Raw genomic sequence first — 15770 nt, forward strand, 5'->3', positions numbered from 1 at the left:
TATATATATATATATATATATATATATATATATATATATATATATATATATATATATATATATATATATAAACGTTTCTTAAACAGGGTTCTTAATTTTTTTTTTTTTTTTTAGCTAATGATTGATAATGAATCATTTGGATTGGCTGGTTTTTGCCAAATTAAAAAAAAAGTTGATAGGCCCATTCACACCAAGATTCTAATAATAGCGATATTTAGGTAGGGCTAATATTGGCAACCAGTTTAGGCCAAACGCGTTCACGATAGATATTCAGCTAGCTTGTAAAATTAGGTCGAGCCAAATTGAAGTTCAACTAGCCTGAACTTAGTTGAGGCGAATCAGAATTTTTCATATAATTTTCTGATAATACCTGAACCTTATCCAAATAAAGTGAACAATGAAAACAAAAGATAATAATGAAACCAAAAGTAGAATAGAAAGAAGTGAAATATTGGAAGAAGCTACCTAAGTTTGTCAGATCTCGAGAATGTTTGTGCAACAAGAGAAACAGTGAGTATGTGGTATTAATTTAATTAAATTTTGGTGCTACTATTAAATAAATAAAAAAAGACCACCGAAATTGACACTAAAAACCCTCACCTCCCCTTGAAAAAAATGCAAAAATCACCAAATTTGAAATCTCCTTATCTGAATCTTCTTAGCTTTAACTACTTCCTTCAAGCTATTACTGAGATTTTGCAGATATGTTATTCTTATATTGTCTAATGATTTACTTAGCGATATTACCAGTCATTTATTCTAGGTTCCACAGGGACTTATCCCAATAAACGTTTAGAAAGATTGAAGACAAAAAGCTCAAGATCCCCCTTCTACCCCTTTCCTCCAAGTGACTCTACCCCTGAAAACTTCACTTCATCCCCCAAGCCGTTCCCAAAATACTGGATATGTGCTTTTTTATACCCTGAATGCATACAACATCTTTTAATTTACCTCCATCCGTCCCCTAAAATCCAAATTAGATGTCCATTTGGCCCCTCGATAATCTCTGAAAGATTCAAATCAATTCCCCAAGCCGCTTCTGAGATCTTGCTAATATACTATTTTGGTATTATCTTTCCACCTTTTTCAGATTAGCCAAGATAGTTAATATGCACTATATGGCCGTATATATATAAACATTTCTTAAACAGAGTTCTTAAACATTTATTTATTTATTTATTTATTTTTTTATAGCTAATGATTGATAATGAATCTTTTTGATTGGCTGTTTTTTGTTAAATTAAAAAAAAAGTTCATAGGCCCATTCCCACCAAGATTCCAATAATACCGACATTTAGGTAGGGCTAATATTGACAACCAGATTAGGCCAAACGCGTTCACAATTAATATTCAGCTAGCTTGTAAAATTAGATCAAGCCAAATTGAAGTTCAACTAGCTTGAACTTAGTTGAGGCGAATAAGAAATTTTCATATAATTTTCTGATAATACCAGAACCTTATCCAGATAAACTGAAAAATGAAAACAAAATATAATGATGCAACCAAAAGTGGAATAGGAAGAAGTGAAATATTGGAAGAAGCTACCTAAGCTTGTCAGATCTAGGGGATCTATCAGGGATCAGATCTAGGGGAATGGGATCTATTTGTACAACAAGAGAAAGTGTGTATATGGTACCCGACAATAAGAAAATACATAAGATAATAACGGTATTAGTTGATTTTAGCACTTAGTACCTTATGCAGCTGCCTCACATATAAAGGTGGTTAGAAGTATTCCCCTTAGCAGGTCAGTCCTTACTTTGTTTATTTTTTCTTCTAATGGAAACTAACGTACTAATATAGTTTCTATTCAATCTGATGGTCAGTCTGTAGATTTCAGGATTTAAATGCCCCCACAAAAGTTTGTTTTCTCTGGTTTGGGAGCTCAATTTGCATGTGATTAACTACATCAGATTTCCTTACACCATATATTTATCCCAAAATTCATAAAGTAGGTAAAGTTACCTTATAATACAAAAAACTAGATGCCTCAGAGGTTTAAGTCATAGAGCTGATTCCCTCCTTCAAACGGCGTAAAAAAAATGTTTCAAAAGTGGTTTACACAAGATTATCTTTCATGTATTAAAGACCAATTCTGCTTTTTGTAGCCCCATTCTTTTGTTCAACCAGTAAGGTTTTCAACCTTCTTTCTAAACCCCACAAGCTCTCATTAATGCACATAGCTTTGTGTTCATTAATCTAGACAAAGGTCGCTACGTCCTAAGATTTCTCTTAAGGAGCGTTCACGTGCGTGTCTAGCTAATACCCATGTCTAGACACGTGTCTGGCAAGAAATTAATGTCTAGGCAACTACCGTTCACAAATAAAATTCGGTGCTTGGCTAAACAAGTTACAGCCAAGCATCTAGTTCTATACTCCATAACTCAAAGTCTAGGATTTTCAATTGCAGACAATCAGAATGTGTCAAGTTCCACTATTTTCATCATCTATGTTTACATTTTAAATTAAAATTTAATTTTTGTTTATTAATTAATCATTTTTTCCATTTTAAGCAAATATACAAAATCAGACATAGTAATGAAGCATGATAAACCATTTGTTTGGCTGGTCTCATCCAATATCCTAGTGAAAATAAAAAAAGGGATTACAATTTTTAAAGTTTTGCCAGCATAAAGTTTCTTGATTGGTTAGAAATAACGACAGTAATCTAGTTGAAACTAAATTAGTAGTTTTAGTTAAGCACTGAATTCTCCTTGTGAACGGTAGTTGCCTAGACATTGATTTCTGGCCAGACACGTATCTAGACATGCGATTCTAGCTAGATATGCCAGTGAACGCCACCTAAGACAATTGGGACGGTTGTTCATTTGGTATTAAAAAATCTTTTGTCTTTTGATGTTCATCATGTACCTCACAATTAGTTCAAGTCATGCCAGCACAGAAGTTGTTAGCATGCATCAGTTGGAAGTTTCTTTTTCCTAGATCCTCTGCAATATATAAAGGCGTACTCACCACAAATGTACAACTTATCCACTTCGATGATGACAGCAATTTCACTAATTACCTACATTCAGCTACTCCCAGAACCCAGCAATTAATCGACACAGTAAATGGTAGGAATGAGGACATTTTCATGATACTAAACAACAACAAAATTACAATTGTGTATTTTAAAGGCCCGCGCCACATGTCCTAGTCTATTGGCATGCGAGATGTGAATGTAGGTGTTACTGATCCTATCGTCGATAAATATTAAACTCTTGGTTATTTCTTAATATTTAAGACCTTACAACCAACATTCACTCCCTTATCCTTACACAAACGTCTATCTTAGACCGCACAAAATCTAATCTCTCATGTTATGTAATGCTTACCCTACTCTATGCTGAAGTGTTTCAATGCATGGTCATATTCTCTTGCTCTCTCTTAAGTCTTGCCAATATAGAGCAGTTGAATCCACATTTTGCCTTTTCAGGTTTCACTCTTTGACTAAAATCTGCACCTGTGATCACTCCAGTATCTTAGCTGTTAAATGAAACCTAAGTTTAGCTTACTCAATATACCAGAACTCTGCCGCCCTTTGTCGACTGATTATTTACTATCTCTTAATCACTCATTCACTCCTTATCGCTACGCTATTCTTCACGGTAGGCTATTCTTCTATTAATCTGCAATTATCTTCAAAGGAATGCTACCTTCTTAAGGTGTTTGGTTCATATGCTTCTCGATTATTATTGGTTGATTTTTTCCAAGTTTTTTTTTTTGTAGTGCCTGCTACTACCAAAAACTGTGTGATTGCACATAAAGGTATTTGTCGTTAAAAATTACGTTGAATTTCCGACTTTTCCTAATTTTTTAAAATTGAATATTATTTATAATTATTCCTAATTTTCTAATTCTGAATTCAATTCACAATTACTCCTAATTTTCTAAAGTTGAATTCACAATTATTCTCAATTTTCTTAAGTTGAATTCACAATTATTCCCAATATTCAAAAATCGAATTGAATCCACCATTATTCCTAATTCTCAGTTATTCCTAATTTTTTAAAATACGCCTTTGCAAAAATGCTCCATTTTCCGTCGATTCTACTTTGAAACTTCATCCCCATCAACATATCTGTCTCTACTTCCTTTAAAGAAAATCTTTGGAAATAATTTTAAATTTTTACTCTTGCCACTAGTAGATAAATTATTTTTTTCTTCTTTGTGATCTGATCAGGTTTTTGGTTTCTCTATTTTTTGTCATCTATTAGTGTATTCAGGGGTGGATCGAAGTGGGGGGGGGGTGAGGGTCATTCTAGTCATTTATTCTAATTAAGATCAGAAAAATATTTTTACCAATTTTGGCCGGATTCCGGGCAAACCAATTGTCCGGTAAAAATATAAAGTGACGGATGAGCAAGTATGGATTCAGTGTGCAATTTTACTCTATTTCGATTTTATAATCGAGTTCATAACAAACTTTTATTTCTAGTAAGCTAAATTTCCGGTTAAAAACGAATGCAGTATGTCTCCTTACCCCTTATACTTCTGATTTGTTTTCGTTTTACCAAATTTCCAGTTTTGGCAGGATTCTGAGCGAACTACTTGTCCGGCCCAAAAAAAACTTCAGATACAGATTTAGCATTTATCTTTACCCCTGTACCGAATCTTCAATCGACTTGCAGACACATTTTTATTTCTTCCAGATTTCCAGTTTCTGACGCATTCCGGACTAAATACTAGTCAGGGAAGAAAATAACGGTCTAAAACAAATTCAGTATGTGTCCTTATCCCTACATCGAACCTCTAATCAACTACAGATAGAACTTCTACTGTTAATCATTTTTCCGGTTTTGGCTGGATTCCGGGCTAACTATTTGTCCAGCAAGAAAATTAGTTTCAGATATCGATTCAGCATGTCTCCTTACACCTCTAAATCGACTATGTTATTTAATTTTAAAATATCTTTAACTAACGCCCACCCCTAGATATAGAGCTACATAGCCCATCTACGAAACTGACCTGTACTTTGACCCAAAGAATCCTCACACCAAGTTTGATCAAAACATCTATAGGCCTACCCCTTCGAGATTTATCATGCTTACAGACGGACAAATTGTACAAAGTCATAGATATCCCGTCATTTACGTTTGGGATCCCAAAATTTTAAGATTTTGCATCGAATATTTAGGAACAGTCTTATAGGCACGAAAAAGCGGATGTGGGACCAGTTGCGTAGGATATTCACCGTTTCCCTCAAAATATACAGTCTTGTCCTGGGCTGGCCTCGTATATTAGTGATCCTAGGTCGTTTAAAGCAAAGGTTGCAGTAGTAGCAATGCTTTCTGTATTTCCCAAAAAGTGGAATATTTATTAGACTTCTTTTCCAGACAATCGGGTCTTGTAGATTTCCAATCATCGCCAGACTCCGTAAACATGTTAACATTTATCCTTAAAAACCGCCTGAAAATTTACTTCTGCATCGCAATCCAAATCAAAGATCTATACGACTTCAGAATTAAATTTAGCTTTTATCAAATTTCCGGATTGCAGGATTCCATACGAATTCCTTGTCCAGTGAAAAAAATAAATTTTAGCTAATACAGATTCAGTACTTATTTTTACTCCGAACTCGACTCTCTAATTGACTTTAAAAGAAACTTTTGCCTATAGCCAATTTCAGGTTGTGGCAGGATTCCAGGTGAACTGCTTATCCGTCAAAGAAATACAGTTCAAAAATGAATTCAGCATTTCTCCTTATCCCTATATCGAATCTCTAATCGACTTTAGAAATAAACTTTAATTCTACCAAATTCCCAGTTTTGGCATTTACGAACTTGACCTGTCCTTTGACCCAAAGGATTCTCACACCAATTTTGAACAAAATATCTCAATACCTTGCTAGGTATCCGTCACTAACATTTTAGGATGAGAAAAAGCGGGAGCCTAACCTGGCTCGAAAAGAGTCGAACAAGGAGAATGCAAAAATCAGTGTAGTTCCGTTAGGGTGGAAAAGAATGGCCTAAGAAGTTCGAGATCTCGGAATCTGACGTAACTAAGATAAGGCGGGTCTGATGCTTTGATAAAACCAATCAGACAGATAAAAAAAATCAATCAACTAAATATCGCAGAAAAGTCTGATCAAGGAGTTATGTCACAAACATGAAAACAAACGAGAGATCAACTGATATAGCCCACAAATAAGCCAATAAAATATAACACAAAAAGAAGAAAGGACACACTACAAAATTTCGTGGTCTTAAATCTATCCGCTTTGAAAGAATATTATATTTTAGCCGTGGACGTTTTTTTTGGATCCCAAAACGTAAGTGACGGATACCAATTTGTCCGTCTGTTAGCACTATAACTCTCGAAGGGGTTGAGATATTTTGTTCAAACTTGGTGCCTTTTGGTCAAAGTAAAGGTCAAGTTCGTAGATGGGCTCCCTAGCTCTATATTTGGGTGTGAGGGGTTTCAAGTTAAGGGGCAAACAAATATTTTTTAAATGCCAATGAGATAGTCACTTTAGGGGTATGTAGAAATGCTGAATAAAAAGCTGAAATTTGTTTTGACGCCGGACAATTGGTTCGCCCAGAATCCGGCAAAAACTGGAAATTTGGAGGATGTTGCTGAAGCTGATTAGAGGGTCGACATAGGGGTGAGAAGACATTCTGAATCCGTTTTTTGGCTTCATTTTCTTACCGGACAAGCAGTTCGCCCGGAATCCGGTTTGGAAGAAGGTCAAATAAAACTCAGAGAGGAGAGAAAGTAACAAAATGAAAATAAAATCAAAAAGGGTGAAAAAACGAGGATTTTGTCAGCCAGCGAACCATGAAGATGACAAAATAAAAGCAAATATTTCGACAAGGACCTCCGCCATGTCGTCCTCAGTGCTAAACAAAAAATAACAAAAAAAAAAAAAACGAAAATCTAAATCTTGCCCAATCATCTTGGTAAATTCATTTTCATTGATTCCTGCCTGGTTTTTTATTCAGTGTCTGTTCTGTCTTTGTATAGTAAACTTCGAAAGGTTAGATTTTCGTTTTTTTTTTCTTTTTTGTTTAGCACTGAGGACGACTTGGCGGAGGTCCTTGTCGAAATATTTGCTTATATTTTGTCATCTTCATGATTCGTTGGTTGACAAAATCCTCGTTTTTTCATCCTTTTTTATTTTATTTTTCATTTTGTTACTTTCTCTCCTCTCTGAGTTTCATTTGTTATGTATAGCCAGTGTGGTCTAAGAATGTATTTGGAAGAAGGTAAAAGTTGTTCCTGAAGCTGATTAGAGGGTCGATATAGGGGTAAGGAGACAATCTGTATCCGTTTTTCAGCTTCATTTTCTTACCGGACAAGCAGTTCGCTCGGAAAGCCAAAAGCGTTAATTTGGCGGAAGGTAAAATTTGTTCCTGAAGCTTATTAGAGGGTCGACATAGGGGTAAGTAGACATGCTGAATCAAAACCTGAAATTTATTTTGACGCCGGAACATTAAGTTCGCCCGGAATACGGTTTGGAAGAAGGTAAAAGTTGTTCCTGGAGCTTATTAGAGGGTCGATATAGGGGTAAGGAGATATTCTGAATCCGTTTTTCAGCTTCATTTCTTACCGGACAAGTAGTTCACCCAGAATCCGGCCAAAACCGGCTTTGGGGCGGACTCCGGCGAAATTGTGTTTACTGACAATTTTGTTTCAGGAAATGCATGTTACAATTACCAAGGAAACACTTGGCGTTAGAACACCGACCTTTACAGAACACCTAGCGACAGAAATGAGAGATAAATTCGAAACCGGAGAAGACTTCATGCCATCTCATCAACAAATGATGAGAAGAAGTCAGACATAGGGCAAGAGGTCTCCGATCAAAGACACAACTCTTTTCATGTGTCGCCAAGCTGGAGTACATTATATAATTAGTTGTTGGTTGCAATGACATACTTAAGACTGTCTGGGAACATTTTACGTTGAATGCAAGAGATATCTTGGTGGAAATACAATGTACATCATCTTCTGTGTTTGAGCTGGGCAAGCAACTAACAGTCGATTGCACTGAAGAACTTCTTAACATTTCGGCAACTAGTGGAGTTGTTGTCGAAAATCACAGTGACGACTCCAAAAGTGTAGTTCACAAGGATCCTGGAATAAGGAAGCCAATCTCAAGCGAAAACAAAAGAAAATACCTGATTCCATGTGGTCCTAATCAACCAAAGCTGAGTATGTTCCCAGCTGATCTGTCAGTATAAAAAAAGAAAGAGTGTTGTTTTAACCCCGGCTGGGATGAAGATTACTAGTTATTAGATTACAGGATAGAGAAAGATGCTGCCTTGCTCACTTTTCCCGAGTGGTCCGTGGCGAGACCAGTCCAAAAACGCTTGGGTGTAAGACGGTGTGCGGCGATGGCACAAAATGAAGAGCCAAGAAAAAGCAAAGAAAGGAAAACTAGCTAGTCACTTCTCTTCCGGGTCACACAAAGCAGCTTTGTCGGATCATTGTCACTTCGTCAGCAGTAATGGTCATTTTGATTTCCTACTTGATAAAAGAAATCGAGCTAAGCTTTTGCAGCAAGCAAAAGATGAAGAGACAAACAGAAAAATTGTGACAATTCTTTTGGACGTTGCAAGAACCCTAGCGAGACAAGGCATTGCATTTAGAAGAACGGAAGAACAAGACGGCAACTTTGTTCAATTTGTTCAACTTCTAGCGAGATATATGCCTGCTCTTGAAGCTTGGTTAAACGATTCTCGGTATATACCATACAAAGTTACCTATCTACACAAAATATCCCAGAACGAGTTTATTGAATTGCTTTCAGCAGAAGTCAGGGAGAAGATCCTTGACGAAGTCCTGGATTCAGAATTTTATTCTGTGATGGTGGATACGACACCCAATGCTTCACATTCTGATAAGCTTGCAGTCGTAATCCACACCATCAGCTCCGAAGGGATACCTAGAGAGAGACAAACAGATGTTGGTGAGGCAAATGACAAAACTGGTCAGGGTATGGCAGAATCTATTATCGGAACACTGACGAGGAGAAGAATTCCGCTGAATGAATTAGCTTTTCAGTTATAGGACTAAGTATGTGCAATGTCTGGTCAGGTTAATGAAGGCCAGCCGAAATTATCAGAACTTCTCAGTCGTCATGTACCTTATATGCCCTGCCAGGCACACAGACTAAACACAATGATAGAGCCTAGTTGCAATTCATCTCTCTTGATAGCCAAGCTTTTCAATATCCTCAAAGAAATGTATATGTTCTTCTCTTCATCTACAAAGCGTTTTGCAGCCCTTAAAGAAAAACTCTTTTCAATTGAAAACAGCCTTAATCTCCGAAACTTATCACGGACCCGGTGGACCGCAAGGGCTGAAACCATACAAGCAGTGGTTACTTCGTTTGAAGCAATAGTCTCAGCCCTTGACGACATAAAACAGATGAAGAACGCCGATACGAAGACGAAAGCACAAGCCAGCGGCCTCCTGAAAAGGATTCTCAACTTCGATTTTATCGCCTGCCTCATATTCATGAAGAATATCATGTACAAGGCCAGGATTGCAACTGAAAAGCTTGAAGAAGAGGAGATGAACATCATTGACGCAATTGAGATGCTAGACGCTACGAAGAAACTTCTTGAAAGAATATCTTGTGAGGAAATGAACAGTTTAATTGACAGTGCAGCACAGTTTGCCAAAAGGATGGAAGTGGACCCAGAGGCTGATTTCATCAGACACCATCGTCGGAGACTTGGACCATCTCGTTATGACAGCCGAGCTCAAAGTCAAGCCGATATCTCAATGCATCAGTTCTATAGACAACATTTCAGAATCTTGCTTGACAAGCTGACTACAATGATGGGAGATAATCTCAGAGCTTGCCTTGCCAATTTTCTGCTATTTTGCAACTTACTCCAGCCTCCTTTGAAAAAAAGTATCTCAGTTGCAGATATTGAGCAAGCAACAAAGTTTTTCCCAAACCAGGAAAGAGCTCCAGACGCTACTGCTCTTCAAGTAGAGCTTGAAGTTTTGTTCCAGTTTTGCCAAGGCGCTGCTTGCTTCAGACAAGTCCTTGGTGAAGGACATCGCCGGAACAGTCAGCTTAAGCAAGCCAGTCGTCTCTGCAAATTGGCAGCGACTGCACCTGTTGCAGTTGCAGCTGCCAAAAGAACATTCAGCAAACTCAAGTTTGTGAAGAATTGACTGAGAACTGCCATGCTTGATTCTCGACTTGATTCCCTCATGTTGTTGGCGAGTGAGAAAGACCTCACCGATGGTGTAGACTTAAACAAGATTGTTCAGCGTTGGTCCATTTTGAAGAAGAGGCGAATCCAGATTTAAGCTTTTCTTAGCTGTGTATTTGCGCATGTAGTGTTCCATTTTTGTCCTTCTTTGTTCCCGTAGATAAGTATAAATGATAAAACACTATTTTCTATGAAATTTGTAGGTAATGACGAGTCGTAGAATATGATCTACAAGTCGTTTAAAAGAAGGTTCTCACCCCCCCCCCCCTGGCCTGAGTGCTTCGAGCCCCCCCTGAGTGTATTTACTAGTGTACATTTTTTCGCTTCAAGATATAAGGTTGAGAAAGTGCCTGTTTTTTGTGTGGATTTTTCCTTTGTCAATATATTTTACCGTATTCAAGTGTATACTGCATGTTGTTGTTCTTTTTTTTACTATTTAGATACTCACTTATTTAGCTTAGGCTGCAGGGGCCAAACAATTCTAAGCAGTGATCTATACAATTTTTGGTATAGATCAATTTTATATAGATCAATGTATACAATTTTGTAGGCTGCAGGGGCCAAACAATTGTAAGCAGTGATCTATACAATTTTTGTATAAATAAATTTTATATAGCTCAATCTATACAATTTTTTAGGCTGCAGGGGCCAAATAATTGTAAGCAGTGATGTATATAATTTTTTGTATAGATCAATTTTATATAGATCAATCTATACAATTTTGTAGGCTGCAGGGACCAAACAATTGTAAGAAGTGATCTATACAATTTTTGTATAAATCAATTTTATATAGATCAATCTATACAATTTTGTAGCTGCAGGGGCCAAACAATCGTAAGCAGTGATCTATACAATTTTTTGTATAAATAAATTTTATATAGATCAGTCTATACAATTTTTGAGGCTGCAGGGGCTAAACAATTGTAAGCAGTGATCTATACAATTTTTGTATAGATCAATCTATACAATTTTGTAGGCTGCAGGGGCCAAACAATTGTAAGCAGTGATCTATACAATTTTTTGTATAGATCAATTTTATATAGATCAATCTACACAATTTTGTAGGCTGCAGGGACCAAACAATTGTATGCAGTGATCTACACAATTTTTGTATAAATCAATTTTATATAGATCAATCTATACAATTTTTTAGGCTGCAGGGGCCAAACAATTATAAGCAGTAATCTATACAATTTTTTTGTATAAATCAATTTTATATAGATCAATTTTTTTAAGCTTTTAGGCTGCAGGAGCCAAACAATTGTAAGCAGTGATCTATACAATTTTTGCATCAATCAATTTTATATAGATCAAACTATACAATTTTTTAGGCTGCAGGGGCCAAACATTTGTAAGCAGTGATCTATACAATTTTTGTATAGATCAATCTATACGATTTTGTAGGCTGCAGGGGCCAGGCCAAACAATTGTAAGCAGTGATCTATACAATTTTTTGTATAGATCAATTTTATATAGATCAAACTATACAATTTTGTAGGCTGAAGGGGCCAAACAATTGTAAGCAGTGATCTATACAATTTTTGTATAAATCAATTTTATATAGATCAATCTATACAATTTTTTTAGGCTGCAGGGGCCAAACAATTGTAAGCAGTGATCTATACAATTTTTGTATAAATCAATTTTATATAGATCAATCTATACAATTTTGTAGGCTGCAGGGGCCAAACAATTGTAAGCAGTGATCTATACAATTTTTGTATAAATCAATTTTATATAGATCAACTATAAAATTTTGTAGGCTCCGGGGGGCAAAACAATTGTAAGCAGTGATCTATACAATTTTTTCTACAAATCAATTTTATATAGATCAATCTATACAATTTTTTAGGCTGCAGGGGCAAAACAATTGTAAGCAGTGATCTATACAATTTTTGTATAGATCAATCTATACAATTTTGTAGGCTGCAGGGGCCAAACAATTGTATGCAGTGATCTACACAATTTTTGTATAAATCAATTTTATATAGATCAATCTATGCAATTTTTTAGGCTGCAGGGGCCAAACAATCATAAGCAGTGATCAATACAATTTTGTGTATAAATTAATTTTATATAGATCAATTTTTTTTAAGTTTTTAGGCTGCAGCGGCCAAACAATTGTAAGCAGTGATCTATACAATTTTTGCATAAATCAATTTTATATAGATCAAACTATACAATTTTTTAGGCTGCACGGGCCAAACATTTGTAAGCAGTGATCTATACAATTTTTGTATAGATCAATCTATACGATTTTGTAGGCTGCAGGGGCCAAACAATTGTAAGCAGTGATCTATACAATTTTTTGTATAGATCAATTTTATATAGATCAAACTATACAATTTTGTAGGCTGAAGGGGCCAAACAATTGTAACCAGTGATCTATACAATTGTTGTATAAATCAATTTTATATAGATCAATCTATACAATTTTGTAGCCTGCAGGGGCCAAACAATTGTAAGCAGTGATCTATACAATTTTTGTATAAATCAATTTTATATAGATCAATCTATACAATTTTGTAGGCTGCAGGGGCCAAACAATTGTAAGCAGTGATCTATACAATTTTTGTATAAATCAATTTTATATAGATCAATCTATACAATTTTGTAGGCTGCAGGGGCCAAACAATTGTAAGCAGTGATCTATACAATTTTTTTTGTATAGATCAATTTTATATAGATCAACTATACAATTTTGTAGGCTCCGGGGGCAAAAAAATTGTAAGCAGTGACCTATACAATTTTTGTATTAATCAATTTTATATAGATCAATCTATACAATTTTGTAGGCTGCAGGGGCCAAATAATTGTAAGCAGTGATCTATACAATTTTTGTATAAATCAATTTTATATAGATCAATCTATACAATTTTGTAGGCTGCAGTGGCCAAACAATTGTAAGCAGTGATCTATACAAATTTTTTGTATAGATATTTTATATAGATCAACTATACAATTTTGTAGGCTCCGGGGGCAAAACAATTGTAAGCAGTGATCTATACAATTTTCGTATAAATCAATTTTATATAGATCAATCTATACAATTTTTAGGCTGCAGGGGCCAAACAATTATAAGCAGTAATCTATACAATTTTTTCTACAAATCAATTTTATATAGATCAATCTATACAATTTTTAGGCTGCAGGGGCCAAATAATTCTAAGCAGTGATCTATACAATTTTTTCTACAAATCAATTTTATATAGATCAACTATACAATTTTGTAGGCTCCGGGGGCAAAACAATTGTAAGCAGTGATCTATACAATTTTCGTATAAATCAATTTTATATAGATCAATCTATACAATTTTTAGGCTGCAGGGGCCAAAGAATTATAAGCGGTGATCTATTCAATTTTTTCTACAAATCAATTTTATATAGATCAACCTATACAATTTTTAGGCTGCAGGGGCCAAACAATTATAAGCAGTGATCTATACAATTTTCGTATAAATCAATTTTATATAGATCAATCTATACAATTTTTAGGCTGCAGGGGCCAAAGAATTATAAGCGGTGATCTATTCAATTTTTTCTACAAATCAATTTTATATAGATCAATCTATACAATTTTGTAGGCTCCGGGGGCAAAACAATTGTAAGCAGTGATCTATACAATTTTCGTATAAATCAATTTTATATAGATCAATCTATACAATTTTTAGGCTGCAGGGGCCAAACAATTCTAAGCAGTGATCTATAAAAAAATTTCTACAAATCGATTTTATATAGATCAATCTATACAATTTTTTAGGCTGCAGGGGCGAAACAATTGTAAGCAGTGATCTATACAATTTTTTCTACAAATCAATTTTATATAGATCAATCTATACAATTTTGTAGGCTGCAGGGGCCAAACAATTGTAAGCAGTGATCTATACAATTGTCGTATAAATCAATTTTATATAGATCAATCTATACAATTTTTAGGCTGCATGGGCCAAACAATTCTAAGCAGTGATCTATAAAATTTTTTCTACAAATCAATTTTATATGGATCAATCTAAACAATTTTGTAGGCTGCAGGGGCCAAACAATTGTAAGCAGTGATCTATACAATTTTCGTATAAATCAATTTTATATATATCAATCTATACAATTTTTAGGCTGCAGGGGCCAAACAATTATAAGCAGTGATCTATAAAAATTTTTCTACAAATCAATTTTATATAGATCAACCTACACAATTTTGTAGGCTGCAGGGGCCAAACAATTGTAATCAGTGATCTATACAATTTTCGTATAAATCAATTTTATATAGATCATCCTATACAATTTTTAGGCTGCAGGGGCCAAACAATTCTAAGCAGTGATCTATAAAAATTTTTCTACAAATCAATTTTATATAGATCAATGTATACAATTTTGTAGGCTGCAGTGGCCAAACAATTCTAAGCAGTAATCTATAAAAAATTTTCTACAAATCAATTTTATACAATTTTGTAGGCTGCAGGGGCCAAACAATTGTAAGCAGTGATCTATACAATTTTCGTATAAATCAATTTTATATAGATCAATCTATACAATTTTGTAGGCTGCAGGGGCCAAACAATTGTAAGCAGTGATCTATAAAATTTTCTACAAATCAATTTTATATAGATCAATCTATACAATTTTGTAGGCTGCAGGGGCCAAACAATTGTAAGCAGTGATCTATACAATTTTCGTATAAATCAATTTTATATAGATCAATCTATACAATTTTGTAGGCTGCAGGGGCCAAACAATTGTAAGCAGTGATCTATACAATTTTTTCTACAAATCAATTTTATATAGATCAATCTATACAATTTTGTAGGCTGCCGGGGCCAAACAATTTTAAGCAGTGATCTATACAATTTTAGTATAAATAAATTTTATATAGATCAATCTATACAATGTTGTAGGCTGCAGGGGCCAAACAATTTTAAGCAGTGATCTATACAATTTTCGTATAAATTAATTTTATATAGATCAATCTATACAATTTTGTAGGCTGCAGGGGCCAAACAATTCTAAGCAGTGATCTATAAAATTTTTCTACAAATCAATTTTATATAGATCAATCTATACAATTTTTAGGCTGCAGGGGCCAAACAATTCTAAGCAGTGATCTATAAAATTTTTTCTACAAATCAATTTTATATAGATCAATCTATACAATTTTTAGGCTGCAGGGGCCAAACAATTCTAAGCAGTGATCTATAAAATTTTTTCTACAAATCAATTTTATATAGATCAATCTATACAATTTTGTAGGCTGCAGGGGCCAAACAATTGTAAGCAGTGATCTATACAATTTTTCGTATAAATCAATTTTATATAGATCAATCTATACAATTTTTAGGCTGCAGGGGCCAAACAATTCTAAGCAGTGATCTATAAAAATTTTTCTACAAATCAATTTTATATAGATCAATCTATACAATTTTGTAGGCTGCAGGGGCCAAACAATTCTAAGCAGTGATCTATAAAATTTTTTCTACAAATCAATTTTATATAGATCAATCTATACAATTTTGTAGGCTGCAGGGGCCAAACAATTGTAAGCAGTGATCTATACAAATTTTCGTACAAATCGATTTTATATATATCAATCTATACAATTTT

At 34.7% G+C, this 15770-nt stretch overlaps 2 protein-coding genes across 2 annotated transcripts; both read left to right on the forward strand.

Moving 5' to 3' along the window:
* Positions 1-8346: 8346 nt before the first annotated feature.
* Positions 8347-9012, forward strand: LOC148944957 (uncharacterized). Its single transcript, XM_089098904.1, has one exon. It carries the CDS (start codon positions 8347-8349, stop codon positions 9010-9012), a length of 666 nt encoding a protein of 221 aa, XP_088955030.1.
* A 15-nt stretch (positions 9013-9027) lies between these two features.
* On the forward strand, positions 9028-10134 carry LOC148944958 (uncharacterized). The gene has a single exon (XM_089098906.1). The coding sequence runs from the start codon at positions 9028-9030 to the stop codon at positions 10132-10134; it is 1107 nt and encodes a 368-aa protein (XP_088955032.1).
* The last annotated feature ends 5636 nt before the right edge of the window (positions 10135-15770 follow it).

This window comes from Artemia sp. Qi Xiang Cuo, chromosome 13, assembly GCF_049724085.1.
Source record: "Artemia sp. Qi Xiang Cuo chromosome 13, ASM4972408v1, whole genome shotgun sequence".
NCBI lineage: Eukaryota > Metazoa > Arthropoda > Branchiopoda > Anostraca > Artemiidae > Artemia > Artemia sp. Qi Xiang Cuo.

What these genes read in the sequence shown, in the direction of transcription:
- LOC148944957 (XM_089098904.1), top strand. Translation starts at nt 8,347, where the DNA reads ATGAAGAGCCAAGAAAAAGCAAAGAAAGGAAAACTAGCTAGTCACTTC.
- LOC148944958 (XM_089098906.1), top strand. Translation starts at nt 9,028, where the DNA reads ATGTCTGGTCAGGTTAATGAAGGCCAGCCGAAATTATCAGAACTTCTC.